This window comes from Leptonychotes weddellii, chromosome 12 (assembly GCF_054177405.1).
Source record: "Leptonychotes weddellii isolate Sample4059 chromosome 12, ASM5417740v2, whole genome shotgun sequence".
Classification (NCBI taxonomy): Eukaryota; Metazoa; Chordata; class Mammalia; order Carnivora; family Phocidae; genus Leptonychotes; species Leptonychotes weddellii.
Window position 1 is genome coordinate 4,753,662 of NC_138380.1, and position 14,072 is coordinate 4,767,733.

General features: G+C 42.0%; 1 protein-coding gene across 4 annotated transcripts in view; it reads right to left on the reverse strand.

Moving 5' to 3' along the window:
- Positions 1-14,072, reverse strand: part of GALNTL5 (polypeptide N-acetylgalactosaminyltransferase like 5) — a 70,723-nt gene that overhangs the window by 14,782 nt on the left and 41,869 nt on the right. For all 4 annotated transcript variants that reach the window (XM_081799830.1, XM_081799832.1, XM_081799831.1 and 1 more), the window contains 2 exons: positions 12,937-13,059; positions 2,110-2,359 (listed from right to left, as the gene is read on the reverse strand). In XM_081799830.1, coding sequence (XP_081655956.1) covers positions 2,110-2,359; positions 12,937-13,059 — 373 coding nt within the window. The remainder of the gene's footprint in view (positions 1-2,109; positions 2,360-12,936; positions 13,060-14,072) is intronic.

Here is a 14,072-nt window from a genome sequence, read left to right on the forward strand (position 1 = left end):
CCAAAAATGTTACTACTCAGCAAGTATCAGGAATGGTTTCCCTATTGAAATTTTTAGAGCCTAAAGCATGTCTGATATGTGACATACGGAAATATTATAAAATTATGTCAATTTTTTTTTGTAAATGGAATACTGCAACTACTTCTTACTAAAAGTAACTTTATTTTAAATTAAATAAGTTCATTTTGAGATGAACTCCAAAGATTGATGCTTTATTTTTTTATTTTTGAGTAAATCAAGATTTTTACATATTAAATTTTACTTAAATGAAGTGTTATCTTTATTCTTTTTCATTCTGAAGTCTGTAACAGTAACAAGAGCAACCATTTATATTGATCACTTCCCCTGTGTCAGGCCTTAGGCTACGTTCTTTACAAGCATTGGCTTATTTAATGTCCTCGATAATCCAGAGAGGTATGCATTTTATTATCATCGTCATTTTATAGATGACGACAGTGAAGCTGAGAGAGGTAACCGGCCCAGCAGAGGGCTGCCTTATTGCACAACTCCAGGGATGCCAATCACCTATGATCTGTATGAACAATGCCTCGTGGAGATGTGCAGTACACAACCTATACAGCTGTACACAGAGTCCTAAACAGCTAACAAATGATGCTGGAACAAAGCAAAGATCAGAGTTACACACAGTGGAAGGTGCACGAAGGAATCTATTATCCTAAAAGCAAAGGAAATACATTTGGTGACATGTGCAAAGTAGGGTTTTAAGAAAGTTACTATAACAACAGCGAGATTGGCATGAGGGAGAGGAGCCTGCAGGCCAGACTGTCCCTTACAGCATAGAGTCTAAGCCTGGAACAGTGTGGGCCTGGACCACGGGGACAGGCAGAGAGATGGACAGATGTCATGTGAGAGTCATCACAAAGGCTGAGTCCCCTGGAGCTGGTTAATCACTGGGTTAGAGTAGGCAGCGGAAGCCTGCAGGTGTAGTCATGCTTCACGGCTACATAGTATCCCGTTATGGTTCCAGCATAAAGTACTAAATAATTTCCCAGTTATTCTTCCCGATTCTTAGTCTTTATTTCTTCTCCCTCTGTCGCTCCCCCTGCTTGTGCTCTCTCGCTCTCTCTCTCAAATAAAATCTTAAAAAAAGAGAGAGAAGAAGAAACCATGAGGGGTAAAAACAGAAATCAGAGAACTGGAGATCCCGATGATGTCCAGGGGTAGGTGTGGGTGGAGCATAGCAGGAAAAAATTAGGAACATCTTAGGCTGTGGCCAAAGAAACAGATATCTGGTAATTTAGAAGATGAAAGGCCCAGGATATGGCTACAGGAATAATAATAGCAAACAATGATAAATACTGATATAGTACTCACCATGGACAGATATTGTTCTAAGCTTTGATATACTAAGTCATTTTCCTAACAACCCTGTGAAGTATCATTAACCTCCAGACTTCACATACAAGAAAATAAGGTGCAGAGAGGTTAAGTAATTTGCACAAGGTCACAGAGCTCTAGTTAAATTAAAATAGAGACGGAGATCAAGGACTTGCTAGGCTGCAGTGTTAGAAGATTTACTCGAGTGATTTGTAAAACAAAGAGCTTAGTAGTAGAGGAAGAGGAGGAGCCAGGCATCGGTTATCAGTAAATGTGGGGAGTGACCTGCCTCATAGATGCAGTTAAAAGTCACAACATCAAATTGTTCTCCTTTAGAAATATATTTTCCAAGACTCATAATCCAGGAAAATCTTATTCATCTCTATAAAATTATAGATGAAAGCACTTAGATAAATGTTTTATATATGACTTTAGCAAAGACATCTACTTTTTCTGGGCTATCCATAGTGCTAGCATTTCATTCATTGACCACATGCAATTAGCTCCTGAGAACCAAGCCCACATTCTAAAGACAGACACCTGAAACCAGAAGGACACTATCCATGGCAGTGTTCTTAACTGGGGTGAGATGCTCATTTCCAATCAAAGAAATTAAAAACCTACCAAATCCTATAATCATAGACTTTTAGAAACAGGATAAATAACAAAATATTTCTCTTCATGAAGCCCAAGAAATGCAAAGAATCATCTCTAACATCTTTTCTCCCCAGGACCGAATACATATTCCCATAACCTGAAGAAATCTCCTACCGGATGGGTCTAGTGGGTCCTTCTGGTCCATCCATCTCATAAGAGAAAACATTATCCCATTTAAATTCTAGATGCCAGTTGAAAGCACCCCTTATGACTGGAGAGGGCCGGTATTCTAGGGTCTCATAGTCAATGGGATCTATCAGAGGACACACCACCATTTTGGGGTCCTTGGCAATGGCGTGCAGCAAGGGCTGTAGCCACACATGATTCACCTCGCAGTGGCTATCCAGGAACACCAGAACATCCCCTGGGGAGGCAAGAATAGGCTAGTGTTAGCACACATGGATAACACAGCTGACAACCCAAATCAAAGTTCAGTGCAAGGAGTATTTGTTAAGCATTTACTATGTGTTTGGCTTTTACAGTGCGCTTCCAGATTCACCGGGGGTGGGTGGGGACTAGAAACATATGCTTTATTCTGTACTACATCATGTACCATGATGTGCCATAGATGTTCAGAAGAAGCTGGTGAACTGTGGGTTAGAGAGTGGTTTGGGTAAGATTCTAAAGAAGCAGGTGGAACTGAATTGGGCTTTAATTAAAAAAAATATTATTTTAGGGGCGCCTGGGTGGCTCAGTCGTTAAGCGTCTGCCTTCAGCTCAGGTCATGATCTCAGGGTCCTGGGATCGAGCCCCACATCGGGCTCCCTACTCCGCAGGAGGCCTGCTTCTCCCTTTCCCACTCCCCCTGCTTGTGTTCCCTCTCTCGCTGTGTCTCTCTCTGTCAAATAAATAAATAAAAAATCTTAAAAAAAAATATTATTTTAGTGTGGCCTTGATTGATTGACTCAATTTAGCCAATGTTTAATGCAAGGATAACTTGTGTATTTTTTGGTGCTTGGGATACAAAAATGCATAATTATTTTTGCTCTTGAGTTCAAGCTTTAATGAGCATCTGCTTAGAGAACATGGGGAAAATTGGCATGGCCAAAATGAAGAATGCATGTTGTTAAAGTACCCTAATGGGCTCAAATTGGAAGGGACCCCAAAATTTAGGTGCAGAGTTTGGATAAAATCATAGGAAGGTATGAGAAACATTCCATGGTTGACCAGACTTAATATTGTTGAAGTGGTAATACTGTCCAAATTGATCTCTAGATTCCGTATAATTCTTATCAAAATCACACCTGGTTCTTTTGCAGAAACTGACCCTAAAATTCATATGGAAAGGCAAGGAACCCACATTAGCTAAAAAGATCTTGAAAAAGAAAAAAATTGAAGGACTTCTGGATTTCAAAACTTACTACAAAGCTATAATAATAAAACAGTTAGATACCGGCATAGGGATAACAAAGAGACCAAAGGGACAGACTTGAGAGCATAGAAATAAACCAAACACCTGTGGTTAGTTGATTTTTGACAAGGGTGCCCAGCCAATTCAATGGGGGAAAGCATAGTCTCTTCAATGAATGGTCCCAACACAGCTGGGTATCCACATGAAAAAGAGGGGCACCTGGGTGGCTCAGTGGGTTAAGCGTCTGACTCTTGATTTCAGCTCAGGTCCTTATCTCAGGGTCATGAGTTCAAGCCCTGTGCTGGGCTCCACACTGGGCATGGAGCCTACTTAAGAAAAAAAAAAAGAAGAAGAAAAAGAATGAAGTTGGATTCCCTCACGGCAAACATAAAAACTAAGTCAAATGACTCACAGACCTAAAAAGGTCAGAGGTAAAACTATAAAACTCTTAGAAGAAAACAGAGGCACCCATTTCTGACCTCAGGTTAGATGATTTCTTAGATATGACACCAAAAATACAAGTGACAAAAGAAAAAATATATAGGACTTTATCAAAATTAAAAACTTTTGTGCTTAAACTGACACCATAAAGTTGAAAAAAAATCCACGAAATGGGAGAAATTATTTGAAAATCACACATCTGATAAAGGACTTGGATCCAGAACATATAAGGAACTCTTACAATTCAATAATAAAAAAAAGACAACTTAATTTAAAAAATGGGCAAAGGAGGGACACCTGGGTGGCTCAGTCAGTTAAGCATCCTACTCTTGATCTTGGCTCAAGTCTTGATCTTGGCTCAATTCTTGATCTCAGGGTTGTGAGTTCAAGCCCCATGTTGGGCTCCATGCTAGGTATAGAGCCTACTTAAAAAAAAAATGGGCAAAGGATTTGAACAGACGTTTCTCCAAAGATATACAAATGGCTGATAAGCATATGAAAAGTGCTCAACATCTTTAATCGTTAGAAAAAGCTAACCAAAATCACACTGAGATAATACTTCATATCCACTAGGATGGCTGTAATCAGAAAGGCAGACAATCACAAGTGTTGATGAGATTGTGGAGGAATTCGAACCCTTGTCCATTGCTGATAGCAACGTAAAATGTTGCGGTCTCTTCTGAAAATTATGTGGCAGTTGCTCAAAAGTTACACATACAGTTGTCATATAGCCCAACAATTCCACACCAAGGTACACAAATACCCAAGAGAAAGAAAACTTAGGTTTATACAAAGTCTTGTACATGAGTGCTCATAGCAACATTCTTCCTAAGAGTAAGAGTCATAACTCAAATGTCCATCAATGGATGAATGGATAAACAAAATGGGATATATCCACATAATGAGAATATTATTTGGCAATAAAAAGGAATGAAATACTGACCCATGCTACAGCATAGACGAACCTTGAAAACATCATGGGAAATGAAAGGAACCAGTTACAAGAGACCACATATTATATAATTCCATTAAATGAAATGGCTAGAATAGGTAAAAATCTGTATGTATAGAAGGTAGATTAGTGGCTGTGGAGGGAATGGGATGAGAGGCGATGGCAAGTGACTGCTAATGTGTATGGAGTTTCTTTGGAGTAGGAAAAAATTTTTTCTAAAACTGTTATGGTTATGGTTGCATAACCCCAGGAATATACTAAAAAACACTGTATTGCATACGTTAATGGGTGAATTACATGTGAATTATATCTCAAAAAAAACCCCACTAACATCCTTAGGAAAGAAAGAGTACATCCTCTACATCTTAACCAAAGTGCAATTATTCTTATGTGCAATTCACATGGTATTTTAAATCATTAAAAGTGATAGAAACTTGATCCCTCAGCTCAGCTCACTGGTTTCTTATCTACCCATCCAAAATGGCATCTACGTGTTCATGTTTATTCTACCGAGTTCTTGAATAAGCAGGACTCTTCGGAAGAGCCACTTTATTTTGTTCCTTTCAATCCCCAGGGAGGACTGGTCCTTTCCCTGCCCTTGGTTACAAACCAGAGCAGGTCCAGAGCAGGTTACTCTTTGGTTAACTGAAGGTCTCACAGTTACTTGAAGTTGGAAACACTCTCTCCGTTCAGCAATTAGGATTTCCAGTCCCATGTTAGAACCCAAACTTCCATGACTGCCTGACTGTCCCTTCCCCCACAACTAGGGGGATACATGAAGAGGTGCTCAACATCACTCATCATCAGGGAAACACAAATCAAAACCACAATATTACTTCACACCTGTTAGAATGTCTATTATTAAAAGGACAAGAAATAAGAAATGTTGGCAAGGATACGGAGAAAAGAGAATCCTTGTGCACTGTTGGTGGGGATGTAAATTGGTGCAACCACTACAGAAAATAGTATGGAGTTTCCTCAAAAAATTATAAAATAGAACTACCATATAATCTAGCAATTGCACTTCTGGGTATACATCAGAAGGAAATGAAATCACTATCCTGAAGAGTTATCTGTCCTCCCATGTTCATTGCAGCATTATTTACAATAGCCAAGACATAGAAACAACCCTAAGTGTCCATCAACAGATGAAGGGATAAAGAAGTTGTAGTATGTACACAACAGGATATTATTATCATATCAGCTCTAAAAAAGAAGGAAATCCTGCCATTTGTGACATGGATGGACCTTGAGGGCATTATGCTAAGTGAAATAAGTCAGAGAAAGACAAATACTGTATGATCTTACTGACATGTGGAATCTAAAAAGACCCTGAACTCTTAGATTAGAGAACAGATTGGTGGTTACCAGAAGGAGAGAGTGGCTGAGATAGGTGAAGGTGGTCAACAGGTTCAAATTTCTTGTTAGAAGATAAATAAGTCCGGGGATGTAATGTACAGCATGGGGACTATAGTTAACAATACTGCATTGTATATTTGAAAATTGCTAAGAGAATAAATCTTAAAAGTTCTCACATCACACGAAAATATGTGAGGTAATGAATGTTAACTAGGTTTATTGTGATCATTCCACAATACATACCTGTATCACATCATTATGTCGTACACCTGACATGAATACAATGTTGTATGTCAATTGTAGCTCAATTAAAAAAACCCATCTTTTTAAAATTATCATTAGTGAGGTTGAACATTTTTCAGGTGATTAGCCATTAGTAAATGAAATGTTTATATCCTTTGTGCATTTAGGTGTTGGAGCCCTGGGTTTTTTTTTTTTCTTTTTTTAATGGCTTTGTAGATACATTTTACATACTGAGGATATTAATTTTTTTTCTATGGAAGTCGTACGAATTCCCCTAGTCTACTGTTACTTAATTTTATCATTTTTTTGTTCACAATAGGTTTACTGTTTTGGGAGTCAGCTCTGTCCTTTCCCTCAGGTTTAAGCTTCTAAATTTCTTCATTATTCATTGAACAGGTGAGTATTGATCTAGGTTTTCTTTTTGTAATTTTAAAATTCTTATAATAATTTAATGATTTAGTTTTTAAAAACTAAAATTAATGATATAGCTGGAATTTATTCAGATTATGGTATGAGATGAAGATTAAAAATTTTCCCAAATAACTAATTGTCTCCCAAATAACCGAACCACCACCACGACAGCAACAACAAAGAGGCCCTTCTTCCCATACTGACTTGTGTCTTATTTATCGTATGTAGTGTATGCACCCTTAGCGTTTAAAGATTTTAATATTTCTTTTTTTTTAAAGATTCTTTTTTTTTTTAAAGATTTTATTTATTTATTTGAGAGAGAGAATGAGAGAGAGAGAGCAGGAGAGGGGGGAGGGTCAGAGGGAGAAGCAGAACCCCTGCCGAGCAGGGAGCCCGATGCGGGACTCGATCCCGGGACTCCAGGATCATGACCTGAGCCGAAGGCAGTCGCTTAACCAACTGAGCCACCCAGGCGCTCAGATTTTAATATTTCAACTTCCGACAATTTAATGACCTAGAAAGACCACAAGTATAGTGTCAAGTTGCAAAAGAAATTAACATTATTCTAGGTGCAATATCAAGCTTTTCCTAATTCTAATGTAAACTGTGAAGCCTATGGACACAAGCTACCTGGCACCTCCATTCCAATGAACTGTACTGTTTTTACACTCATCCTAAAGCATTTTATGGGGGTACTTTACACACCATAACGAACACAGAGTGGCATGGGATTCCTCTTGGAGGAGTCCTACACTCACAGGAAGATTCCGTGGGAATCTCAAGTTTATTGCCAGGAAATGGAGCATTTGTTCTGCATCCATTGGCCTCGGTTATAGGAAGAATAATGCTCTTTCATGTTCACAGAGATAGCCTGTTAGAGGTAATTCATCTGAATCCCATTTAATCCCAGATTGGCATCTTCCCCGATTAAGCCAGCTTCTCCATAGGGCCTACAGTGAGTGAGGGGCATGGGGTCAAATCCACCTGATGAGGAGCCTTCCGTGCCTTTCTCCCAGAGAGTGTGTGTGGAATGTGCCAAACCCCTGACTGCTCACTTCACCTTCCCTGCAGAGAGACCTGCTTTGTCGCCTGCAATCCAGGGGCACTTTCTCTCTCTGGTCATGGCTGGTTTTAGAAAACAACACATGCCTCGTCAGCCTCACACAGGCTCCTCCTCCTTCATTTTCTTTTCTTTTCTGCCTGTCTTTAGTTTCTACATTTTTTTTACATTTAAACGTAGCTCATTACATTTAGTTTATTTTAAATAACATTAAAATATTCTTGATTTGGTCTCTGAAGCAATCATTTTTAAGATGTTAAAATGTTTTCTTTTTTCCTTGGGGGGGCAGGGGAGGGGCAGAGGGCGAGAAATATTAAGCAGGCTCCATGCCCAGCACAGAGTCCATGTCAGGGCTTGATATCACGACCCTGGGATCACGACCTGAGCTGAAGGTAGATGCTTCACCGACTGAGCCACCCAGGTGTCCCAATTTTAATATTTTCGTATTTTTTATTTCATACTTTTATTTCACAACTTTTAGTTGTAAGAAACATGTATATAAAAAAAAGAGATAAAAGATAAATGTAGAGCTCCATGATGTATCAGAAAGTAAACACAAATAGAACTACCACTTAATCAAAACTTAGAACATGGTTAGCATCCTAGGATTTTGTGTTCCCCAATTCCTACCACCTCCCATTCTACACTCTGATTTAACCAAAGGTTTATGGCAATAACTTACTGGTTGTTGTGGGGTTTTTTTGTTGTTGTTGTTTTAGTTTTTCCTCTAACTATGCATCCATAAAAATACTGCAAGCTTAGTCTTGCCGATTTTCCAACTTTATTCTTTTGCATTTAGCTTCTTTTGCTCCCTCAAAATGATATGTATTCATCCGTGAAGTTGGGTATAGTGTAGGCCATTCATTGTTACTAAAGTATTCTTTTTTTTTTTTTTTTTAGATTTTTATTTATTTATTTGACAGAGACAGAGATAGCGAGAGCAGGAACACAAGCAGCGGGAGTGGGAGGGGGAGAAGCAGGCTTCCCGCTGAGCAGGGAGCCCGATTCGGGGCTCGATCCCAGGACCCTGGGATCATGACCTGAGCCGAAGGCAGACGCTTAACGACTGAGCCACCCAGGCGCCCGTTACTAAAGTATTCTATCATTTGATTATCACTAGTCTGTCGTCACCTAGTAAATCAGGACATCTGCATACTCCCTAACCAAGCAATTCCACTTCTAGACATACGCACTATGGAAATGCTGCGCGTATCTGCCAAGAGACAGGGACTCAAGGATTTGTATATTTGGTAAGAGCCCCAAACAGAAATAATCTAAATGTGATTCAGCAGTAGAATGGAAGAGTAATTTAGCATAATCAAATAACAGAACACTTTAAGGCCTTTAATTTTAATCACATGTGCCACAGAAGGTACCTTAGCTGGTTCTGGGGATCAGGAAACCTCCTCGGGGGAGGGCATTGTTCTGTCTCTCACACTAGACAACAAAAGTCTCTCATTCTGTATCAGTGTCAAGCAACAGTGCGCGCTCTCAGCGCCAGGCTAGATGTGAACCTTCTGCTTGTAGGACAGCAGCTGAAATCAACACCTCATCTCTGCCTTCTTGGCTGCTTGCTGACCATCCAAACCAATTCAGTGAAAGATGCTCTCTTGTGTTCTCACCCCCAAGGCTGCCCTGTATTCCCCCAAAAACCTTTTCTTCCACTGTGGGCCACCCTTTTACCCTTTCCAAAGGTCCCTCATGTAAAGTGAGTTTCTCTACACTAATTTTTTCCACAAAATTCTCTTACAGCCTTCTTGCCTTATATAAACCCTGACCCTCCCTAGAAGATGCTGCTGGCCCCCATCGACGTTCTGGATAGGAAGCTCCTCCTTCTCCCCCCAGATGGCAAAAATCCTTGGGTCCAGGGAAACACTGGCATTTCCTACTTACCCATGGCTCCCTCCAAACCATATCGACTCTGCTCCCATGCAGAAAGAAAAAAAAAAAAAACAAAAAAAACCCAAAAACCTTTCCTTTAGATTCATACCATCTGATGATAGCTCTCTCCTTCTCATTTGCAAAATGCCTGCCTTCTGATTCTCCCAATGGAGTGCTCTCCCCAAACCTGGTCATTTCCCTTCATTCCCAGGGGCACAACACAGAGTTCACAGCTCTCTGTCTCAGCTCCTGTGGTTTACAGGCAACTTCCATCATCCTGTGGGCAGCACCGCCAACCCAGACAAATGACAGGCAGCAACAAATACCAGAAAGAAAAACCACTCAGAGTAAGAATGATGGAGAGAGATAGAGGTTTGCTATTTCACACAGGGTGGTTTGGAAAGGCCTCTCTGATAAAGTAGCATTTGAACAGAGAACTGAGCAAAGTGATGCGGCAGGTCATGAGGACACGCGAAGAAAATTCCAGGGGCAGAACATCATGCGCCAAGGCTCTGAGATAGGAGGATGCTCAGTGTCTCTGAGGAGCAGCAAGAAGGTCAGTGCATCCGGGGTAGAGTGAGGGGAGCTGGGTAAGTGACAAAGTCTGAGCGACAGACAGCTGGGGACAGATCTGCGGGCCTCCACGGCAGACAGTCACTTCATGATGACGCAAATACTAACTCCTCTGGAAGGTAACGGTTCTACACATGCACACAGACACACACACGTTAATGTCACATGAAAACCCATCTCCGTGTTCAGTGGGTAGTTTTTTTTTTTAAAGATTTTATTTTTTATTTATTTATTTGAGACAGAGAGAATGAGAGACAGAGAGCACATGAGAGGGGGGAGGGTCAGAGGGAGAAGCAGACTCCCCGCCAAGCAGGGAGCCCGATGCAGGACTCGATCCCGGGACTCCAGGATCATGACCTGAGCCGAAGGCAGTCGCTCAACCAACTGAGCCACCCAGGCGCCCTCAGTGGGTAGAATTTATATAAAGTGTATCTCAATAGAGTTGATACAAATGAAGAAAAAGAGAATAAATATACATCGACAGCACATAGTAGGTGCTAGAGAAATCCTTGACTGGATGAGTGAACATGTGACTAAATCAATGAGGGCTCACAAGCTGCTGCCCACCTGCCCACCCCACAGGACCCCCCTCCCCTACCGCTTTGAAGCTGGGAGCATGCCTACGTCATGGGTGGGGGCGGCGGGCAAATATGGATAGATGGGTACATAGGAAGCACTGACGAAACTGCAGGGAGAGACAGATGGACAGATCTAGAATCACAGTCGAAGACTGCAACATAACTATGGATCGAGTCAAATCAGATGGATGAGAATATAGAATATTTGAAAAACAAAATTAGACATAGATGGAACCTACAACCAAGAAGATAAAATTTATTCTTTTTAAAAACACATAGAAGTGGGGCGCCTGGGTGCCTCAGTTGGTTAAGCAACTGCCTTCGGCTCAGGTCATGATCCCGGAGTCCCGGGATCGAGTCCCACATCGGGCTCCCTGCTCAGCGGGGAGTCTGCTTCTCCCTCTGATCCTCCCCCTCTCATGCTCTCTGTCTCCCATTCTCTCTGAGATAAATAAATAAAAAAAATTAAAATTAAAATTAAAAATAAAAAATAAAAAATAAAACACATAGAAGTTTTGGGCGCCTGGGTGGCTCAGATGGTTAAGCGTCTGCCTTCGGCTCAGGTCATGATTGCAGGGTCCTGGGATCGAGTCCCGCATCGGGCTCCCTGCTCCTTGGGAGCCTGCTTCTCCCTCTGCCTCTCTCTCTCTCTCATGAATAAATAAATAAAATCTTTAAAACAAAACAAAACAAAACACATAGAAGTTTTGAAAAACTGACCTAGCTTTAAGACGCAAGGGAAATCTCAACAGAACAGGCCACAAATTCCAACCACAATAGGAATTAAGCTAATAATCAAGAATTTACTTATGTTTGAACATTTTAAAATTGACTCCTCAAAAAATACCTGGATTAGAGAGGAAACCAAAAAAAGATACCAGTGCCTTGACAGTTTATAGGACAATTTTATGTAATTTTCCAAACACAGATAATCTGTTTAACATAGATATTCACCCCATACAATTCATTCTGTAAGTCTAGTAAAGCAAAGTATAAGAAAAGAGTTCAAAAAAAGAAAACTATAAGCCAATCTTACTTTTGGACATAGATGCAATGAGTGTGTGTGTGTGTGTGTCTGTGTGTGTGTGGAGTGGGTATTGTAAGATATTAACATCTAGTGAATCTAGGGGAAGGTTTATGTAAGTGTTCTGTGGGTTTGAACATTTCAAAGTAAAAATTTATTGAATAAGACTTTCTCCTTAAAAAACAAAACAAAGACACCCAAAACTCTATGGTAGTATTATGTGTTGAATTGTGTCCCCCCCAAAAAGATATATGCAAGTCCTGACCCCCAGTACCTGAGAAGGTGACTGTATTTGGAAATAGGGTTGTTGCAGATGAAATTCATTAGGATGAGGTCCTGCTCGAGTAGGTGGGCCCTTAATCCAAGGGAGATGTGGACACAGGCGGACACAGGGAGGAGGCCATGTGACCACAGAGACAGGGATGGGAGTGATGCTGCTGCCTCTCAGCTCAGACTCCCTTCAAGGGAACCTGCTGTGTGAACCGGTCTGACAGCTTCCCAGGCTTTGGGATCTGCTGCAGTACTCACACCAAGGCCCCCCAGCCTCCCAGGGACTCGCAGCCAATGACTAAGCACACTGTGTGTGGGGGGGGGGGGCGTGGAAAGCCAGAGCTGGACTCCTCTCCTGGGCCATCCGTGCTCTGGAGCTCCCCACTAGCCCACCTGACCTCTGGAGACCCACACAGCCCACTGGAGCTCCTTGGCTTTGGGGTTTCCCATGCACAGGCCGCTGCACCGCAGCCCCCCACTGTCCCCATGAAGTTTTGCTCTCCTGGCTGCATGTACAGCTCCACTCAGTCTGTATCTGGGGGAACTCATCCTATAACGGGGGCTGACACTATGGCCCCTGCAATAAAATACCTTCTTCCATCTGAAATAAGGAATCTACATTTTGAAGCAGAATGCGTACTTTCAGGGTCCAAAGATTCATCAGGCTAAAAGGCATTTCCACTCTTTTGTTTATGCTGGTGGAGACTTGGAGGGGGCCCCATGAAGATTATTTCTGCACTGGCAGGAAGGTCTCCGGGACACAGATATTGGGTCAAGTCCCGAAGGAAAGGCTCATACCTGAAGCACGAGAGGCTCCAATCAGCCTTGATCGGATCAGTCCCTCTTTCTTTTTGTTTCTTATTAATTTAATCTTGCCCCGAAAAATTTCCAGGCGATGGTCTAGTTTCTCTTTCAAATCATCTGGGAAAAAACAAAACAAAACCCAACACTTGACAATGTATAAACTAGAACTACAGAAAATAAAACAATTCATCACAATTCCTAAAAACCATGTTCTTCCACAGAAGTTCTAACTTTAAAAACTTCACCCTACAGGAGGAAGAGAAAGAAACATGATTCAGCATTGAGATCAACTGCACATATTCTGTGTTTCTAGTGAAATACCTCTATTTTGATAAATCGCTATGGTAATTTTAATAGAACAAACATGATTTGTGGCGCTCTGGAGAAACCCAACTTTCTCGCTCTCAGCTGTTCCTTCTGACTCGGCAACAACTCAGGCAAGGTGTCCTACCCGTGGGGGAGTCTCAGCTCTGTCCCCTGTGAGGCGGGCTATCCACCAATGCCTTGCAGGACCGTGGAGAGAGGGACAGATATGTCACGCAGCACAGGGCCTGGTACTCACTGGTCCCTCAGTATTTGGAGGGTGTTATGATGATGGTCAAGGGGGCTGGGCTCGGGCTCCTCAGGGTTCTTAGGAATCTGCAGCAAGAGGTTGAGGATCCATGGAAGCAGGTTTATTATAATCTTGGCAGAAGGAGGGATCTCCTGCTTGTCTTTAAAAAGAGTGCCAGGGCCCCCCTTCCCCCAACTCAGAGGCCGAACACAGGCTGCAGGGCTGCAGGGCTGCACCTGCAGGGTGGGGGGCAGGGGGCTTGCAGCCCAGAAGTCTGCAAACACTTCTCCCACATGCAGAACGCAGAGGAACTCTGTGAGTCATAGCTCAGGGGAAATAAGGGCAGTTCTGGCAGCAGTGATCGCTGACATGACGTGGAGGGCTTGGCTTCTTCAGGAGATGGTCATGTTGTTGGCTTGTGCTCAAGAGGGCCCAGGACCATGAGAAAGATGCACGGCAGCAGGTCAGCTCTGGACATGCCTCTCGCATAACTCAGTGGGCCCCCCGTCCACTGCTGCCCAGGCTGAGGGAGTCCAGCGGCAGTGCCTACTGGTATCAGCTGGGAAAGACAAGCTGA